Below are 20,440 nucleotides of genomic sequence, written 5' to 3'. Positions count from 1 at the left end.
ACAGCATTTCAGGCGAGGATAGGTTCCTGCTCTCTTATATACTGGTCCAAAGATAGGGACAGTTCATGACGCGTATTTTGAGCCTGTGCCAGTCCCACAGGATCCACGTTTTCCCAAGTCACAGGGGAGCCAGGAGAAGGAACACAGGAGGCCAGGCTCTGTTTGAACTCTCTGAGGTGCTGGGCCTTAATAAGGAGTTCTTTATGGAGCTGTCTTTCAGACGGAGTTAAGCCTATAAACAGGGACTGGTTTTCAGGCAGGGGCAGCATTTCAAACAGGAACTGAGTTTCAGACTGGGACCGGTTAGCAGACAGCAATTCAGACAGGAATAGTCCCACCCTCACCACAGCACGGTCTGAGTTTGTGGGGCCGAGTATACTGTCACGGATGTGCTTTACACAAACCGGGACTGGACCGCAGGGCTGAGGTGGGGTTACATAATCACCAACCTTAGGCCTCGGAGCCGGATCCGGAGTGCAAAGTTCATGGTCAAACAAGCCGGGGTCCAGACTGGAGAAGGCAGCGTAGTCTGAAGACAAGACAAGATCAGGATCGGAGAAGGCAGCATTGTCGTGATTCAGGCATGGGTTCGGCAACAGGTAGATGGTACTCTTCTGCTTATGAATTCATAATTCGCCGCCATCTGTAGTTGTAGGGCCTCACAATTCTGTTGTCCTCTGAGAGAGGCCATTTATTTACTCCTTCAGTTCGCCCACAGCAGTTTTCAAATCCATCTGTAGGGACTGATGCAGCTTTTCATGCATTGCTGTGAGGAGCACTTCTAGATAAGTGCGTGTGATTTCGCCCCCCGCAACATAGCCTATGATTGGCCGATCTCAGTCTTTGTTTGTTGGAGTGCGTTACACTGCGCCATCCTGCTCTCCAGGGGCTGTGCTTGACCCGTGCTGTGGTGGCGAGAAATATCGTGAGACATCCTGAACGGTCAGTTTTTTTATCTTGTTAGGCTGCGGTCCCGCTATATCGGACTGCGCGTGCGGTCGCATGCGCATCACTCACCAGCTCCTGACTTCCTCCCGAGCCGGCCCCAGTCCCTCCTCACTGCAAGGTTCACTACGCACTGTGACGTGTCAGCCGGCAGGGGATGCAAGAGGATTGTGATCCCGAGCGGTGACGTGGCACGCTGGTGAGCCTATCAGTACTGGGGGCTATACCTTTCTGTGTGTGTGTATGTATGTATGTATGTACAGCCCCGGTGTATCTCCCCCTCCTCTATAACACACACATGGGGGAGGGGGGAACTTTACAGCACCTGATCTATCTGCCTCCTTGTATCACCCCTCCCCTCTCCTCCTGGACCCACAACCCCCCAGACCCACACCCTCCCTCCCTCTCCTGCAGACCTAATGGACTGCAGATAGCAGTGAAGTGTCTCTCTATGCGCCGCCTGTATGCAGTGCGGACGTGCTGTCTGATGCAGCGGGGCCTCAGCCTTAGACATGTCTGGAGATTTAACTACGTGGTCCGTTTGTGTAACGTGAGAAAGCTGCAGGGGAAATTAGCTTCTGAATGTTTTAGGCTATGAGGGTCCCGGGAGCTCCCTAGCAGAAGCTTTTTAATAGTTAATTACATATTTAATGATTAAGAACCAAAAAAAAAAAAGACCAAAATCATAATTTCTTCCCCTCCCCCCCCCCCCCCCCCCTCCCCTCATTTATTGCCCCTTTATTAGGTCCAACAAACATGGTGTGAGAGTGTTATTTGGGGCCAGGCAGAATGCAGGGTCAGGGTTCTTATGAAGCACTTTGCAGCTCCGCTCTGTTCAATCTCAGATCCACGGGGGCCTCTTTGAGAGGGGGCAGGGGGGGCTCTGGGTGGGAAGCTGGGGGGCTCTGTGGAGAGAAGGTGGCGGGCTCTGTGTGCTGAGTGGGGGGGGGGGGGGCGGAAAAGACTCTGTGTGAGGGAGCTTGGGGGGAATTTGTTATTAACTTGCAAAATAAAGTAAATGATGAAATCAGGACAATCTGAGCCCTGCCTGTGCTGCCCCAGCCCTCTGTGAGAGACACAGAGAGAGCATTGGGTTATGTCATATCCCGGTTACCTCCTTCTTATCAACATTGACCAAAAGGGAGGAACTGAAGCAGCTTTACTGAGATATATTAAGGACAAGGAGGAGTATACACATCTACATGCAGAAGAAACTATCTTTCCCTAGCACCGTGCCTGGGAAATGTTACTGTCTTGTTTCTAATCTACACAGTATGTGACACGTGATCCGGTTTGAAGTCTAAAAACTACAACTCCCATGATCCCCTTAGTGTGAGCATGCGCAGTAGGACACAGAGCTGTGACCTGGATGTAGTCAGTGTCTCCACTTCCGGGAAAGAGAAGACTTGAAGAAATTAAGTGGTACAGGAAGCACACAGGAGCCTTTTCTGTAAGTAACTTACTTTGTATTCAAAGCATCAGAGCAGGTATATGCAAACACGTGGCGTTTCAGGACAGACACGTCCTCTCCTCAGACCATACACCTTATACTGCAATAAAATAACTATTTACTTACACAAAGCGCTTAGCCTAAAAAATACCTGTTGGGCAAACGTGCCTAGTGTACTCAAAGCTATACCTAAAAGGTGAAGGATGTGACCGACCCCAAATACAGAGACCCCACGTCTATACATAATACCGACTGTGGGTTTGATCTTAATAACTTCTCCCAAAAATAAATGGGAAACTCTTAGATCAACAAGTTGAAAGCATTGAAATAAAGTCCCAATCAAAGGAGTGTAATAGATCAGTCCAAGATTGAAGAAATGGCAGCCTTAAGGACAAGACAGACAAGTCTTCCAAAACTTGTCAAATACAGAACTTGAACACACAAATCAAGTCCCAGGTGCAAAAGGAACAGAACAGTACAATACCAGTCCTTTATATGGTAATGAAAACCAGTCCTGTTATCCACGTCGATGGCTTTAGACATGTCTTTCCTCCTAACAGTGTTTCCTATGGATATAAAGGGGGCAAATCATTGCGCAGCACCTTTGATTGTGAGGCCAGTTTCACCCTGACAGCTGCCTGCTTACAGGAATGAAGTTGATCACTGGCAAAAAATTAGTATCTTTAATCCCTTCCCCTGCGCTTGATCAGGTCCACACCTGCATTCCTTCTCCAGGATCTCCAACAATGCGTGATTCTCCCAAAATAAAGTTAAATAAAACGTACCTAGTGTAGTACTGATTTAAAACATTTGTTAATACACACATATAATATAATCACACTAACAGTGTGTCTGCACGTGTTGCACGACACAAATTACCGCCGCGGCTTGAGCCTCCTGAGTGGTATCCGGCAGCTGAGATCAGTGTTGCACTGCTCTCCTCAATTCACAGCCGTGACTCCTCACACTGTCTCTCCTGACGACGACACTGCCGGGCGCCGAACTCCTGGTGCCTCCACTCACGGTTAGGGATAGCTCCATCCTACTCGTTTCGTGTCACAATACTTACTTCGACAGGGAGATTCTGCTGCTGCTGCTGGAGAAGCCCCATGAGACAGGACCAGGGCTCGGGAGCGAGCACACATCAGTGGAACGCATATGAATATAAATATGTGTCCCACTGACTGCATTACACAGTGATTTATTGAACCCTCAAGCTGAATCTTCGCCGATTGATTACAGGGGCTGAATCTTCGCCGATTGATTACAGGAGAACGGATCGATCGGCAACTTAGCTAATCACTTGTCAGTGTTGAGATTGCATTGATGCGCATATTGAAGGGAAACGTATATATTTGTATTTTTTTTAAAGGCAGCTTGAACTGCTTCTTTAAATCCAACCTAGCGGTGGGAAAACTTGAAACCACTTAGAGTACAAAATTTAATTGAAAAGGATAAAATCACCATTTAGCCCTTTGGGTGCCTTTTGATGTAGTTGCTATGACACCGCGTCTGGCCCCATGATGAAATAGCTATGTCATAGTAATCCTGCTGGTTTTCCTAGGGGAGATTACATTCTGTGCTCCTGTGCAGGGCAGGACGGATCTATCACTACAAAGGAAAAAGGAATACCAGCGCGTGGGTAAAAATGTGCCCTAATGTGCAAAACCACTATGTGTTTGACACCTATAAAACACAACTATCCTATATATCAGGCCTGCACAACTCGTAAAGTGCGAAGGGCCGAACTGCTCCAAGGAAAAAAAAAATTGGGTAAAATCATCATCATCATTTCTCCTCCAGCACCTATCACCATCATCATCATCATCATCATATCTCCCCCAGCACCCCTCATCATCATCCTCATATCTCCCCCAGCACCCTTCATCATCATCCTCATATCTCCCCCAGAACCCAACACTATCAACCTTTGCGATACTCCCCATCTATCTCTCATACCCCCATCTCTCCCCCTCACCCACACACATAATACCCCCCCTCCACATCAAACACACAATACCCCCCTGCACACCACACACATCCCACCCTCCCTGCACTTCACATCCCTCTCCCCCCTTGCAGCTCATATCCCTCTCCCTCCTTACAGCTCACATCCCTCTCCCTCCTTGCAGCTCACATCCCTCTCCCTCCTTGCAGCTCACATCCCTCCCCCCCTTGCAGCTCACATCACTCTCCCCCCTTGCAGCTCACATCACTCTCCCCCCTTGCAGCTCACATCACTCTCCCCCCTTGCAGCTCACATCACTCTCCCCCCTTGCACCTCACATCACTCTCCCCCTTTGCACCTCACATCACTCTCCCCCCTTGCACCTCACATCACTCTCCCTCCTTGCACCTCGCATCACTCTCCCCCCTTGGGTGAAGGACGGTGGGTGGGAGACAGTGACTGGGTGGGTGGGAGACAGTGACTGGGTGGGTGGGAGGGTGGTGACAGTGACTTGGTGACAGTGACTGGGTGGGTGGTGACAGTGACTGGGTTGTCAGTGACTTGGTGACAGTGACTCTTGGTGACAGTAACTGGGTGGGTGGTGACAGTGACTTGACGGTGGGTGGGTCACAGTGACTGGGTGGGTGGTGACAGTGACTTTGTGGGTGGCAGTGACTGGGTGGGAAACAGTGACTGGGTGGGAGACAGTGACTGGGTGGGAGACAGTGACTGGGTGGGTGACTGGGTGACAGGGACTGGGTGTGAGACAGTGACTGGGTGCGAGACAGTGACTGGGTGACAGTGACTGGGTGGGTGACAGTGACTGGGTGGGTGACAGTGACTGGGTGGGTGGGAGACAGTGACTGGGTGCGAGACAGTGACTGGGTGACAGTGACTGGGTGGGTGACTGGGTGGGTGGGAGACAGTGACTGGGTGGGTGGGAGACAGTGACTGGGTGGGTGGGAGACAATGACTAACAGTAACTGGGTGGGAGACAGTGACTAACAGTGACTGGGTGGGAGACAGTGACTAACAGTGACTGGGTGGGAGACAGTGACTAACAGTGACTGGGTGGGAGACAGTGACTAACAGTGACTGGGTGGGAGACGGTGACTAACAGTGACTGGGTGGGAGACGGTGACTAACAGTGACTGGGTGGGAGACGGTGACTAACAGTGACTGGGTGGGAGACGGTGACTAACAGTGACTGGGTGGGAGACGGTGACTAACAGTGACTGGGTGGGAGACGGTGACTAACAGTGACTGGGTGGGAGACAGTGACTAACAGTGACTGGGTGACAGTGACCAGGTGGTTGCAGGTTGCCGCCGGACGCTTTCCCCTCCTGCCCCCGATATCCCTGCGGCAGCTGCCCGGGACGGGAGGTGGGCTTGGGGGCGCGGGCTGGGGGGAGGAGGGCACGGGAGGTGAGCTCGTGGGGGACGCGGGAAGCTGGCCGCGGAGGGAAGCGGTGAGAAGCAGGCCGCAGGAGGAGCTGAATTAACTTATTAATTATTACTTCCCGCTCCGCCCCACGTTGGGAGCAGGGGGGGGGAGCGGGCCCGCAGAGGAGCTGCGTGTTGCTTCCCCTTCCGCCCCACATTGGGAGCAGGGGGGGGAGCGGGCCCGCAGAGGAGCTGCGTGTTGCTTCCCCTTCCGCCCCACGTTGGGAGCAGGGGGGGGGGAGCGGCTGCAGAGGATTCCCCTCCATCCCAAGTTGCGAGGGGGGGGGAGCGGGCCCTGCGCATGGGCGCCGGGACTGCAGGGAATCGGCGCCATTTTTTAAAACTTTTTTTTTATTTATTTAATTAATTTGTTGCCCGGCCGGATTCATCGCGGGCCGCACAGAGAGGCCAGGCGGGCCGCATGCGGCCCGCGGGCCGTATGTTGTGCAGGCCTGCTATATATAGTGCAAAATATATCCAATCTCTGTAAATAGTGCACTTACATAAACAAATGTCCAAGTGAAAATGTCCCGCAAAGTAAGTCCACTTTGGGGAAAGTATCCAAAGGTTAACTTGATCCGGATGATAGGTGTATATCTTCACACTTGTTCCACTTTAAGAAAAGAAAAGAGAGAGGTACATGGCATAATAACGTTTATTACAGGAAAAGATAAAAAGTAGGAACACTCACAAACGAGCTATACAGCAGTGCATTAGTGCTTAGCTTGCCAGCTCCTGTTGTCCTTGTTAGGCAGATCTTCCTTCACTCGTCCTCTGTTGATTTCCTTGCAGTGTGGTGTTCCACCGGCCTCTCTGCAGGCTGCGTCTCCTCTCCTGCTCCAGACGTGCACGAGCGCATGTGACCAGGCTCCGACGACTGTGTGAGGAATTAGCTCTGCTCTCAGACAAATATGGTGGCTGTGAGCGCCCGAAACACATCAGACGCGTTTCAGCAATGCCTTCCTCAGTGATGTAAGTATGCATGGGTTAGGAGTCCTTTTATACAGCGTCCTCAATTAAGTCTTTGATTATTCAAAATGTGAGTGAAATTGATTGTTGCAGACTGTTCTTTAAAATAGTAAAAGAACCTCTATAGCCACTCAAATAAAATTAATAAAACTGATACATACCATAAAAAGAAAAGGGGTCCCAGTATAACATCTGTATCCATATGGAACATATATCTCACTTGGTAGAGGAAAAGGGCAGGGTCCCTACTGCAATGTAACCCTATGGGTTAAAGATAACATGCCAGTAGCATTGCAGAGGTCCCAGCTGAGGTGAAAAATACAATATAAGCATAGAAAACACACCTAGGATCTTCACTTCTGATAGGGACTAAGCATACATGCTAGAGAAGGGCTGCAAATGTCGTAATGTAACCCTTTGGGTGCCAGTGTTTGCAGGGTGAAAATCCAAAATGTTTTTCATGTGTAGATTTTTTTTTTGTAAAATCTCCCCCTCTCCAATCATGTAACACATGCTCTAGGCCCCACATTTTCAAACATTTTGGATCTTGTTGGTGTTTTATTTTGTAATGCTTTGAAACAGTATGGGTCCCTAACCCTATAGTTATATTCCTAATATGTTCGCTGATTCTAGTTTTCAATTTCCGTGTTGTTCTGCCCACGTATTGCAAATGGCAACTCCACTCTAGTACATACACAACACCCTTGCCATTGCATGAAATATTAGATTTTATTTCAAAATTTGTGAATGTAGCAGTGCATATAAATACTTTCATTTTTGTTTCCTGATTTTTGTTGCTTTGCAGTTCAAGCATTTGAAAAAGCCCTTTGGGGCTCTACTTAGCCAGCTTTCATGTTTTGTAGTGGCCAGAAAACTGGGTACCCGCTTTTACTTCAAGTTTGGGGCCCTTGAAAATTAGACGTCAGGTTTCTCACTAATGACATCCTTAAGCCATTGGTCCTGCTGTAATATATGCCAATGCTTGCTCAGGATTCCCTTTACTTTCTTTGACTGTTTGCTGTATGCTGTAATGAAAGGAACAAAAACAGAAAAGACGGTGCAAAACAGCGCTAAAACACACAATTATTAAATGATGGCAGCCAGACAAAAACTGACTGTACAGTCAGTAACTTAGCATAGAAAGAAAAAAGATACTGCCGGCGCCAATTCAAACCGTGTAGTGTAAAGTCCAAATCAAAGTCCTTTGGTGATGGTGATAAGCAAATTGCAGATTTTCTCCAAGACATGACGTGATATGTGAAAAAATAAAGAGAAAATTATAGTGCAGTATGTCAAAATGAGGACATAAAAACATATAACACTAACAACATATAACAAACAAGACAGACTCACAACAACAACTAGCCAGACAGAAAATAATAAAAAAGCTATTTATTAACAACTAATGCAGGATTCTGGAGGGTTTCACACACTAATCCGGGGGGGCAAAATCGTTACCCTACTCACAGGATGCAGGATGTTTGAAAGCAGCAGGACTGGAAGCACTTTCTGTGGATCCAAGATGGCGACCGGAGCTCACTCTCTGGCGTCCCCACGTGTGGCAGATGCTGTGTGGATGCTGTATGGATCTCCAGGGGCGCTGGAACAGTGATGCTGCTGTGCATGTCACGCTCTCTCCTCCTGCCGGTTTCCAATTCTCCTACTCTCCTGCTACCCAGCCGTGCGGTATACTCTCCACGAATCGATTGCTTCTAAAAAACGAATCTTCCCAACGCGTTTCGTGCGCATGCGCGCACTTCTTCAAGGGATGTGACATCCCTTGACATCCCTTGAAGAAGTGCGCGCATGCGCACGAAACGCGTTGGGAAGATTAGTTTTTTAGAAGCAATCGATTCGTGGAGAGTATACCGCACGGCTGGGTAGCAGGAGAGTAGGAGAATTGGAAACCGGCAGGAGAGAGAGCGTGACACGCACAGCAGCATCACTGTTCCAGCGCCCCTGGAGATCCATACAGCATCCACACAGCATCTGCCACACGTGGGGACGCCAGAGAGTGAGCTCCGGTCGCCATCTTGGATCCACAGAAAGTGCTTCCAGTCCTGCTGCTTTCAAACATCCTGCATCCTGTGAGTAGGGTAACGATTTTGCCCCCCCGGATTAGTGTGTGAAACCCTCCAGAATCCTGCATTAGTTGTTAATAAATAGCTTTTTTATTATTTTCTGTCTGGCTAGTTGTTGTTGTGAGTCTGTCTTGTTTGTTATATGTTGTTAGTGTTATATGTTTTTATGTCCTCATTTTGACATACTGCACTATAATTTTCTCTTTATTTTTTCACATATCACGTCACGTCTTGGAGAAAATCTGCAATTTGCTTATCACCATCACCAAAGGACTTTGATTTGGACTTTACACTACACGGTTTGAATTGGCGCCGGCAGTATCTGTAATGAAAGGAATAAAAGGTTTTTCTACTCCCGGATATGTTGTCTTGTTTTTATATATCAACATATCAGACCTATCAATCCTATCTACCTTTTCTATTGCAGCATCGATTGTCCTTGATTTGTAGTTCTTTTCCAGGAATCTCTCTTTCAAAAGGGAAGCCTGACCCTCATAGTCCTGTTTCTTAGAGCAGTTCCACTTTACACGTTGGAATATTACTGAGTCATGTGGGTTTATGGCAACTGTTGGCCGTGATGTAATTGTTGCAGTTCACTTCCTTAAAGATCCTGGTGTGGATCTGATTATCTTCTATGAAAATTTCTAGATCTAAAAACTCCACACTTCTAGTACTCATTTTGTGAGCGAACTGCAAATTGAGGTCATTTAAATTGATCTCCTCAAAGAAAGTTTGTAGTTCCTCTTGACTGCCCTTCCAGATTATGAGGATATGATCTATGTAGCGGCAATAGAGTACCAGGCTTGCACCATAGCTGGGATTGGACCAGGTGGTATGGTCCTCCCACCAACCCAAAAAGAGATTGGCGTAGCTAGGTGCAAACCTGGTACCCATCGCAGTTCCTCTAACCTGGAGGTAGTGGTCACCCTCAAACCAAAACATATTGTGGGTTAAAATGAAGGCTATGCCCTCCAGTAAAAAGTCTACCTGGTTGGTTTGCATGTCTTCATACTTATTCAGACTATAGGCAATGGCCTCACATCCCTGCTGATGTCCGATGCTAGTATATAAAGGAGGAAACATCACAGGTTGCCAAGACATAATTCTGTTCCCAGATTACTTCTTTCAATATATGTAACACCTGTGTTGTGTCTCTGAGGTGAGAAGGCAGTTTCTTTACCATGGGTTGTAAAAAAGTGTCTGTAGGAAGACAGATTTTGTGTCAGGGACTGGATTTCCTTGAAAAGGATAAAATCACCATTAAACCCTTTGGGTGCCCTTTTGATGTAGTTGCTATGTCACTGCGTCTGGCCCCATGACGTAATAGCTACGTCATAGTAATCCTGCTGGTTTTTCCTAGGGGAGATGACATTCTGTGCTCCTGTGCAGGGCAGGACGGATCTATCACTACGTGGGATAGAAGGGAGGGGGTCTCCCCATCCGTTCTGTCATCAGTGAGGGAGGGATCACGTGACCCCTCCGTCACTCAAAGGGTTAAAACAACTGTTTTACTTATTTGTGTATTGGGAAAGAAATCCTGTTCTGTATTTCCCCAGGAACATTTATGTGTTTGACTAATATAGCAACGAAAGAAAAAGAACCCCAAGGAGAGCACTTACACACTACTGTATATATTTACAGGTGTGCCTAGGAACCATGTGTTGAATGGGAGGAGTGAGTGAATAAATTTTTTTTTATTTGAGTCGTAACTCAGAATGATAAAATATTGGGGGGAACGCTGTGGATCAAGTGAAATACTCTTATGAGCCAGTATACAGCGAATTTAAAATAGGACGAATGAATACTAGATAGTGGTCGCTATACTGTCTGTACTCCTTGGAACAGTAATAGTAGCATACACAGCTGCCCAAGATAGCTAGAGTAGTACTAATGTCCCCACCACAGTTATATGGTGAGTAATATAATAAGTACCCTCAGTAAGGGTGTGGACAGATGCGCTCTGTGGTAAGTAGTCACAGTGAGCACCTGCGTATGCCAGGTGTCACAAGACTAAATAAATCTTAGGAGTATCAGTAGCTGCTTTAACAGTGCACAAGTAGTGCCTGTTTACATGTGAGATCCATAGGTATGGATCGTAGAGTATCATGTATGCATGCAGTATAGGAAACAAAGTCAGTAGCTGCTATAACAGTGCACAAGTAGTGCCTGTTTACATGAAACATCCACAAATATGGATCATGGAATACGTTCGTCCTCCTCGTCATCACGTCATAGGGGCGGGATATGTGCTCGCGATCGGAGCGCTTCCATCCCCAGTAGCTCCTCACATGGGGCTGCGCTATTCTAGCACAATGCACAAAAGTTTTTAAATAGCAAACGTACCCCTGGCTGATATATTTGAGCACCCTGCATGCAGCTGAAGGTGCCCAGCCCCCTCCTAAGAGGTATGTTTGCTATTAAAGGACGAACGTATTTTTAAGTAATAAGAAAGTAGTCACTGGTGTGGCCCGTGGCTCCCATTTGAATTAAAATGTGGGTACATACAAGTGAGCCATCGTATGTACATTAATCTCCATTAACTTCTGTTCTCAAAAACTGTAGAGAAGAAAGAGAAGACGAGTCACATTATTATCAACTTGTATCTTTTTCAGCTCTTCCTTTATAAAATAGACATTACTTTGAGACCTCACTAACTGTCCCAATTTTAGGTTTGTAAATTGTGCGAGTAACGAGGAAGAAGAGAACCTTGTGACGTTGCAGTTACAGGAAAATCTACTACAGAACCTGCACAGACCTCCCCCCACACACAGAGCGCCTGGTCTGGAGATGAATATGGGAAGGAGCTTGGTATCAAGGGGGTATGCTGTGGAAAAGTAACGCGCCAGGACAAGGTAATCAGGAATATGTGTGTTGTGTGGTTTTTACATCTCTATTGTCTTATTACTGATGGTAAATTGCAAATAATGATAGATCTGCATACACCATTACGGGTCAACTAGAACTTAATATCACTAAACCTGACTTGAGTCAAAGGGCCGGATACATCAAGCTGCAGTAACCAAAAATGCCATTTACTGCCCATATAAAAAAGTGCCTTATCGTGCAATGAATCAGTGTTGCAAGCGCCAAAAATAAAGCACTTTTTATCGGACCCGTTAAAAGCATCAGATCCGATACAACACAGGCATAATACCGCATTTTCAAGTGAAGACTACCATACATCAAGTTCTGATATTTATCGGAACAGGAGGAACAGCAGAAATACCGCAAATATTTTATCACCTACTCCAGGCTGGTGTTAGCCCTGTCTTTTCTATGTATATAATGGCCAGTATACTACCCATTATAAACATAGGCAAGATGAGCTAAACCAACATGGAATAGATAATAAAATAGGTGTTAAAATACATTTCAGTACATATTAACCCCTAAGTAGTCCACGGGTCAACTAGTCATCGATTTCCATGACTAGCTGACCACACAGGGGATAATATACTCATTACACTACACTATCTATCCCCCTTTGCTACCTTAGTGGCTAGTAAAGCATGGTTAGTTCTTAGTTTGTCCCGCAGGCATAAACCAAACCCCTACGGCTCAGATACATCAAATTCTATTAAAGTGGCGATAATATCGCACACGGGGAAATAATAAACTAACTGGTGTTATTACTGCAATTTTAAGGTGGTATATATCAAGATTGTGGTAATAGTTTAATGGTGTGATATTTAGGCCAATCTCACGATATGGGAATTAACGTGACTGTTAATAATGTGTGCGCATTAGGTTAATATTTCTATCATAGCCTTCTGTAATGTCTACTATTACATAAACCTATAATCAAAATAACATTAACCCAAGGTATACCACAGGCACCAAAGGGGTTAATACTTTATTTAGAAAAACATTACCTAACCCTGTTGACCCCGTTAGTGGCCAGTAAAGCATTGCCATTCTAGTCGCTAAGGTAAGTAAGGGGTTAACCCATTTCACCACCACTTCCCCCCCAACCCCCATGGGAAGCCTCACCACCCTCCCCGGGGCAACTACTGTCATTACCAAGATCCCCTACCAACGCCCCCCTTCTAGACTAATGCCCAATATCCCTATTAGACAAATGTGGTTTTAAACATTAACACAAAATACATACATGTTTTAAACAAAACAAAAAGAACATTCAATATACAGATTACACGTAAAACCATTGATTATTACTGTGGATAACTAGGTCCTTTCAACAGGGGGGTGGGGGGGCAGAATATCCACATTGGAGATAAATGGTAACCCCGTAATAAATAAATAAATAGATCAACAATATTAAAATACATTAATAACCCCCCCTCAGTGGCTAACCGCTAAGGTAATGAAGGGAGTTGGTGGATGTACCATGTGATGAATGCCCTTTTTTTGGGTGCTGGGATGTCACCTTAAAGGGAATGAATCACATTCCTTTTTTTTAAATCACATTTCATGATTTTGCATCATTTTTGTATTATCCCCACCACCATTGTATATATTAAAATACAATAAATGTGCATTTGGTTCCTGATTTAGCAGAAAGTTGGGTCATCCTATAACTAATAGAGACCTGCTACATGGTGCGGTAACGGGAACACCCGGTTACTGATATGTGAGCATCTAATGAGACATGTATTCTATTCATTGTACAAACAATTTTTAATTATACCATCACAACTGAAACTATCGACTTACTATCTATCAAAGGATTTGAAAACATTTCTGTCACTCTAATTGGTGTTTTGCAGCTAGTGAGATTTCCTTTTAAATCGTTAAATATTATGATCCACTTTAAATGTATGATCCACTACATCTACTCTCCCGGCCCTAATGCTGCACATGTTCTGCTAAACCCTTCATTTTTACAATGTAGATCTACAGTTTACTTTCATCCTGAACATTTTGTGATATGCCAACTTACCTCTCCTGCATGACCTTTTGTAATACAGTTTGTGTAACAGTGACTTTTTTTTTTTTTTTTTTTTTACAAAGACAAGCACCAATAATCCACCCATGCCAACACAGCAAAGCTGCCTTTAGCAGTCAGGATTACCTCCGCAAACATCTGAAGTTCAAACACCCAAATGAGTACATGGAAAAGATGAGGACAGAACAATCTTGCAACATTCCAATAAATATGGCAGAAAATGCATATTTCAACCAGTCAAGGCAATTAACAAACAATGTGACTGCTTCTCATTCCAAAACATATATGTTAGCTGCTGCCACCGGAAAAGATCTTGGAGAAAGTGTGAAGAGTCTGACTTGGTTATCAGACCAGAATGCACAGAAGAGAACACAGACTGGGGAGAGACGGCATGTATGTGGGGAATGTGGGAAGGGATTTAGTCACTTATCCGACTTGAACACACACATGAGGACACACACAGGAGAGAGACCGCATGTATGTGGGGAATGTGGGAAGGGATTTAGTCAGTTATCCAACTTGAACACACACATGAGGACACACACAGGAGAGAGACCGCATGTATGTGGGGAATGTGGGAAGGGATTTAGTGACTTATCCAGCCTGAACAGACACAAGATGACACACACAGGGGAGAGACCGCATGTATGTGGGGAATGTGGGAAGGGATTTAGTTGGTTATTCAACTTGAACACACACAAGAGGACACACACAGGGGAGAAACTGCATGTATGTGGGGAATGTGGGAAGAGATTTAGGCGGTTATCACACCTGAATATACACAAAAGGACACACACCGGGGAGAGACTGCATGTATGTGGGGAATGTGGGAAGGGATTTAGTGATTCATCCACCCTGGAAACACACAAGAGGACACACACAGGGGAGAGACCATATGCATGTGGGGAATGTGGGAAGGGATTTAGTCAGTTATCCCACCTGAATATACACAAAAGGACACACACAGGAGAGAGACCGCATGTATGTGGGGAATGTGGGAAGGGATTTAGTGATTCATCCACCCTGGAAACACACAAGAGGACACACACAGGGGAGAGACCGTATGTATGTGGGGAATGTGGGAAAGGATTTGGTCACTTATCCAGCCTTAACACACACAAGATGATACACACAGGGGAGAGACTGCATGTATGTGGGGAATGTGGGAAGGAATTTATTGTGTCATCCAGCATGAGGAAACACAAGAGGATACACACAGGGGAGAGACCGTATGTATGTGTTGAATGTGGGAAGGGATTTGGTCAGTTATCCAGCCTGAACACACACAAGACGACACACACAGGGGAGAGACCGCATGTATGTGGGGAATGTGGGAAGGGATTTGGTCAGTTATCCAGCCTGAGGAGACACAAGAGGACACACACAGGGGAGAGACCATATGCATGTGGGGAATGTGGGAAGGGATTTAGTCATTCATCCACCCTGGAAACACACAAGAGGACACACACAGGGGAGAGACCATATGTATGTGTTGAATGTGGGATGGGATTTGGTCAGTTATCCAGCCTGAACACACACAAGACGACACACACAGGGGAGAGACCGCATGTATGTGGGGAATGTGGGAAGGGATTTGGTCAGTTATCCCACCTGAATATACACAAAAGGACACACACAGGGGAGAGACCGCATGTATGTGGGGAATGTGGGAAGGGATTTAGTGATTCATCCACCCTGGAAACACACAAGAGGACACACACAGGGGAGAGACCGTATGTATGTGTTGAATGTGGGAAGGGATTTGGTCAGTTATCCAGCCTGAACACACACAAGACGACACACACAGGGGAGAGACCGCATGTATGTGGGGAATGTGGGAAGGGATTTGGTCAGTTATCCAGCCTGAGGAGACACAAGAGGACACACACAGGGGAGAGACCTATCTCTAAAGCCAGGCATGTTTTGGGATAACCAGCGACTAAGACGCTCACATATAAGTGCACACGTGTGTTACGCTAAATTGCGATGAAAAGGGACTTTAGTTTATGTTGCATAAAATGAGCGTTTTAAAAGATTTAAAAGTTATAACTTTTTAAATGCAGGTTATTTGTATCATTCTTATTGTAGTTTTATTTAAAGAAAAATGTTGTTCTTAATAATATTTTATATTTCCATGCTGTTTGTTCTAATAAAATGTGCATTCCCCATTACCCTGATGAGGTCTGTTGCCTCACTTAGCTGTGAATCAGAATAGTTTTGCTGCGACCAATTTGCCGTCGGCATTAGGCTGCAGACAGACCCTCCGCCACCAGCTGCTTCTAAGGTAAGTTTTATTACTGTTTTGGGTAGGGGGTTAATTTAAGGGGTTTAGGGTAGGGGGTTTTAGGGTAAGGGATTAAGGTGTGTTTTTTTAGGGTAAGAGTAGTGTGCAGGCCTTAATAATGAAGGTGTCACAATGGACCACCCTCTTCTCCTTCACATTCTCCATACTCTTGGTATTTGGAACTAAGCTCTATTCTGGATCTCCTCTTACCTCTCCCATCGTGCTTTCAGTGTCTCTTTTGCTAACACCTCCTCATCCTCTATCAATCTCTCTGTGGGGGTACCCCAGGGCTCGGTCCTGGGACCCCTTCTCTTTTCTCTTTACACTCTCTCTAGGTGACCTAATCACATCTTTTGGGTTTAAATATCACCTCTATGCTGACGACATACAAATTTACCTTTCAACCCCTGACCTTACACCTGCTATACAGACCAAAGTTTCTGAATGTCTCTCTGGAATATCCTGGATGGCCATTCGCCAACTAAAACTTAACATGGCAAAAACAGAGCTTCTTATACTTCCTCCCAAACCTGGCCCTACTACCTCCTTCCACATAAGTGTTGGAAGTACCATCATTCACCCAGTAGCCCAGGCACGCTCAAAATCAGGGATTACATGAACTGTGAGAGTAAGTTTGTTGTAAAAAAGATCCGGTGCCCGTGTGGTTTACACTACATCGGTAAGACAACCCGCATGCTTAAAGAGCGCATGAGCTTACACCGCTCCTACATCAGGAAGGTGTTACAAGATACCAACAACAGTGAGGATTTCAAACTACAGCCTGTAGCGAGGCATTTTAAAAAGCATAAACATTGTCTGGCAACACTGATGTATGCCCATACCCCAGGCACATGCCTGACCTCGAGGTGGCGACAGGGGCAAACTGTTATTACAATTGGAAACTCGCATGATTATTTAACTAAACACCATGGCCCCGCGCGGCCTAAATGAGGACTTCAAGCTAGGGTGTTTTCTGTGACCCTCTTGTACTGTTGTCTTTCAGTATCACCTAGCTATGTGTCCACTTGGGGGATAATGTGGGGGTTAGGGATGTCAGCATTGCTGCTTGTTTTGAGGCTTAGTGTTTACTGTTTGACACCATACTGCTTACATTAGCATTATTGGATGTGCTTATGACATCCATGTTTGACCCCATACATTTTCTTCTCCCTCCCTTCTTCCTTTCCCTCCTGCCTTTTCTTTCCCCCCCTCCCCCTCCTGTGTCTGTTTCAGTGATACTTTTAGTGTTCTCTTGGCGACTTCTTTCTCCCCTTAGTCTGAGGCAAGCTACTTCTACATCTGGAAATTTCGTTTTTATATCCTTTATGTTTGATTCACATATTTCCCCACTTTGTATTGTTATAGGGACCTAGTCCTGGATATCCAGATGAAATAGTTCAAGTCCCAATGATGACAACTTGTAATCAAGGGTTGTATTGATGTAGATTCCTCCGTATATTGGGGAACATGAAATGAAAAGAACACAGAATTTAGTGCAACACAGCTAACAAAAAATCTTAACAGACATAGACTCACAAACCAGCACAGACAAGACACACAAACGCAAAGCTGAAAAATAAAAATTGTTTAATACAACTATAAAATAATAAAATTTGGAACGATGAGACACTGATGGAGCCAGTCCGGCAGAGTAAAACTAGAAAGCTACTCACAAGGACGGCTCTAGAACACAAGCAGTGAGGCCGAATAGACCGATGTAATCTGTCCTCCCTGGGCTGAGAAATTGAAGTATCCGCAACTTTCCTCCAAACACCATGCTCCTCGAAATCGGAAGTGACGTCACCGGATACTCGGTACCGGATACTCCGTCACAGATAGGCGGGACTCTCGGTGGGATTTTCAAGCAGAGGTTCTTCTTGATTCAGCTCCAAAGGATCAGCTCTCTGCACTCAGTTCTCTCAACATCAAAGCGTCCAACAGTAATGAAAAACCCTACGCGTTTCGTGCGCTTGCGCACACTTCCTCGGGTTATGAGTGATGTCAGTGGTGCCCTGGTATATTTCCATACAAGACTAATCTGATTGGCCAATCAATCAAGACATTTCTTAAAGCGATACCTCCTTGACACATAATATACAAAACACTGACATTAGAACAGCTTTGCATGAACAAAAAACATAAAGAACAATATACAACAATTATCTACATATGACAACATAAAACAACCATCAAACTGATGTAATAAAAATAAATATAAAACGTCAGAGCAAATGTTTGCATGTATTTAAACAAAATGACTTCATAATATTATAAAAATGCTCCTAATTCAAAGTCAATATTAAGACCTCTTGGAGAGAGAGTCTGTAATTCATAGATCCAGTATGCCTCACGCACACTGCATCTCTGCAATCTATTCCCACCTCTTGTACTGGCTTGGATGGTCTCAATAGCCCGATACATTAACACCTTGGGATTTTGATTATGATGTGTGAGGAAGTGGTGGGACACACTATGGGTGACTAATCCCTTTTTTTATATTGTATATATGCTCATATACCCTCTGTTGGAACGTTCTACTTGTCCGCCCAACATATTGTAAGCCACAGGGGCATTGGAGTAAGTATATCACATATGTTGTGTTGCAGTTAATAAATTACCTAATAGGGTAAATATTATGAGTTACATTAGATCTAAACATCTTAGTTGTACAACTATGTGAACATGCAAAACATTTACTACATTTAAAAAAACCTTTTTCTAATTTAGCAGTTTGTTTAGAATAATTAAGTGGGCAACTTGGAGCCAATTTAGATTTTAAATTTGTGGCCCTAGTGAAGATGATAGGTTTAGGAGGGAGAATTTTGACTAGGGTATTATCCCTTAGGAGAATTGGCCAATACTTATTAATAATCTGCCTAATCTTTGGTGCCATCTCATTATATTGTGTAATGAATGACACCATCTGATGAAATTAATTTTTTTATTCTTTTTTTTTGTATTTAAGCAGATGATCCCTGTCCAGATTTGTTACCTTTTCTATTGCTTCATCCAGAAGTTTCTCCGGATATTTTCTATCAACGAATTTCTGCTTAAGTTCCTCAGCCTGAGACGCAAAAGCTTCAACATCTGAGCAATTGCGTCTCAGGCGGAGGAACTGGCCCCCTGGAATATTTCTAATCCATATTGGATCATGAGAGCTATCAGCCCTTAGATAGGTGTTGGCCTGCACCAGCTTGAAGAATGTTTTGGTGTGTAGTGTATTGTTAGTGATATAAATATTTAAATCTAAAAAATCAATGTGATCAGTGCTCGATTTAAAAGTAAACTTAAGATTTCTATTATTGTGATTAAGGTAAGTGAAAAAAGTCTCTAATTGTGTTTCACCGCCAGAAAAGATAAAAATGACGTCATCTATGTAACGTTTCCAGAGCACCAGGCTTGCCTCAAAAGGAAAGTTGTTCCAGATAAAGTCTTCTTCCCAACTGTCCATAAATATGTTGGCGTAACTTGGGGCAAACCTGGTGCCCATGGCGGTTCCGCACACCTGCTTATAAAATTGAGAATTAAACGTAAAATAGTTGTGAGTTAAAATGTAATGAATACTGTCTACCAGAATTAATTTTTTAGAACTTTCCTTTTTATTTGGTAATACAGTGCATACAAGACATCACCACCCATTAACATACATTACTATATTCCCATTTATGTCGGAAAAACCAAAACTTTGACACATGACGACCAACAGACTAGACAAACTACATGTAAAGACACTAATGGGACAGACACGACATACCGGACTGGGGCGAGGCACAGGGGGGGGGGAGATGAGGGGGCCCTGGAGGCTGTGTCCTTGAGGGGGAGGCACTGCTTCTTGATTTGTGAACTTGCTGCTTCCTGTTTACCGTCTGGAGAGCCCTACTCTATCTGTCTCTATGTCTTCGTCTGGATTGGCCCGTCAAAGGAGAACGCATTCGCTATTATTAGTGCAATATTGTGGTGGCGTCCACCCCCGGGATGTTTGTTTGGGCTAACCATGGGGCCCATATTTTTTGAAATTTGAGGCCAGAGTCGTTGACCCAACTCGTCAACTGTTCCATCTGGCAGACATGCCAAATTCTATTCCTGATTTTGGGTATAGTTGGTACTTCTTTTTGTTTCCACAATGCTGCGATCTCACACCTCGTGGCGGTTGCGAAATGCGCAACCAATTTGTGTGTCACCTTGGACACGCCCTGGGGCTGTCTGCCCACTAGGAACAGCCACGGGTCCAGGGGGATCTCCAAATTGAGAATCCTTTGTAGCCACTCTCTGATAGATTCCCAAATCGGGACCACGTTTGGGCAGGACCACAGCATATGTTTCAGGTCAGCGACTTCCCTGCACTGTTTTGGGCAGAGCGGGGAATATCCCCTGACAAATTTAGATAGTTTTGCTGGGGTATGATACCACCGCA

At 45.1% G+C, this 20,440-nt stretch overlaps 1 protein-coding gene across 1 annotated transcript; it reads left to right on the top strand.

Annotated features, from left to right (window-relative positions):
* The first annotated feature begins 2,309 nt into the window (after window positions 1-2,309).
* Window positions 2,310-15,913, top strand: LOC142466697 (uncharacterized). Its single transcript, XM_075572008.1, has 4 exons — window positions 2,310-2,395; window positions 6,579-6,758; window positions 11,506-11,688; window positions 13,808-15,913. Exon 4 carries the CDS (start codon window positions 13,908-13,910, stop codon window positions 15,672-15,674), a length of 1,767 nt encoding a protein of 588 aa, XP_075428123.1. The 5' UTR covers window positions 2,310-2,395; window positions 6,579-6,758; window positions 11,506-11,688; window positions 13,808-13,907; the 3' UTR covers window positions 15,675-15,913.
* The last annotated feature ends 4,527 nt before the right edge of the window (window positions 15,914-20,440 follow it).

Source organism: Ascaphus truei, chromosome 15, assembly GCF_040206685.1.
Source record: "Ascaphus truei isolate aAscTru1 chromosome 15, aAscTru1.hap1, whole genome shotgun sequence".
NCBI classification, from domain to species: Eukaryota; Metazoa; Chordata; class Amphibia; order Anura; family Ascaphidae; genus Ascaphus; species Ascaphus truei.
Note: the sequence above shows the minus strand (reverse complement) of the source record. Positions and strands in the feature narration are given on the sequence as shown.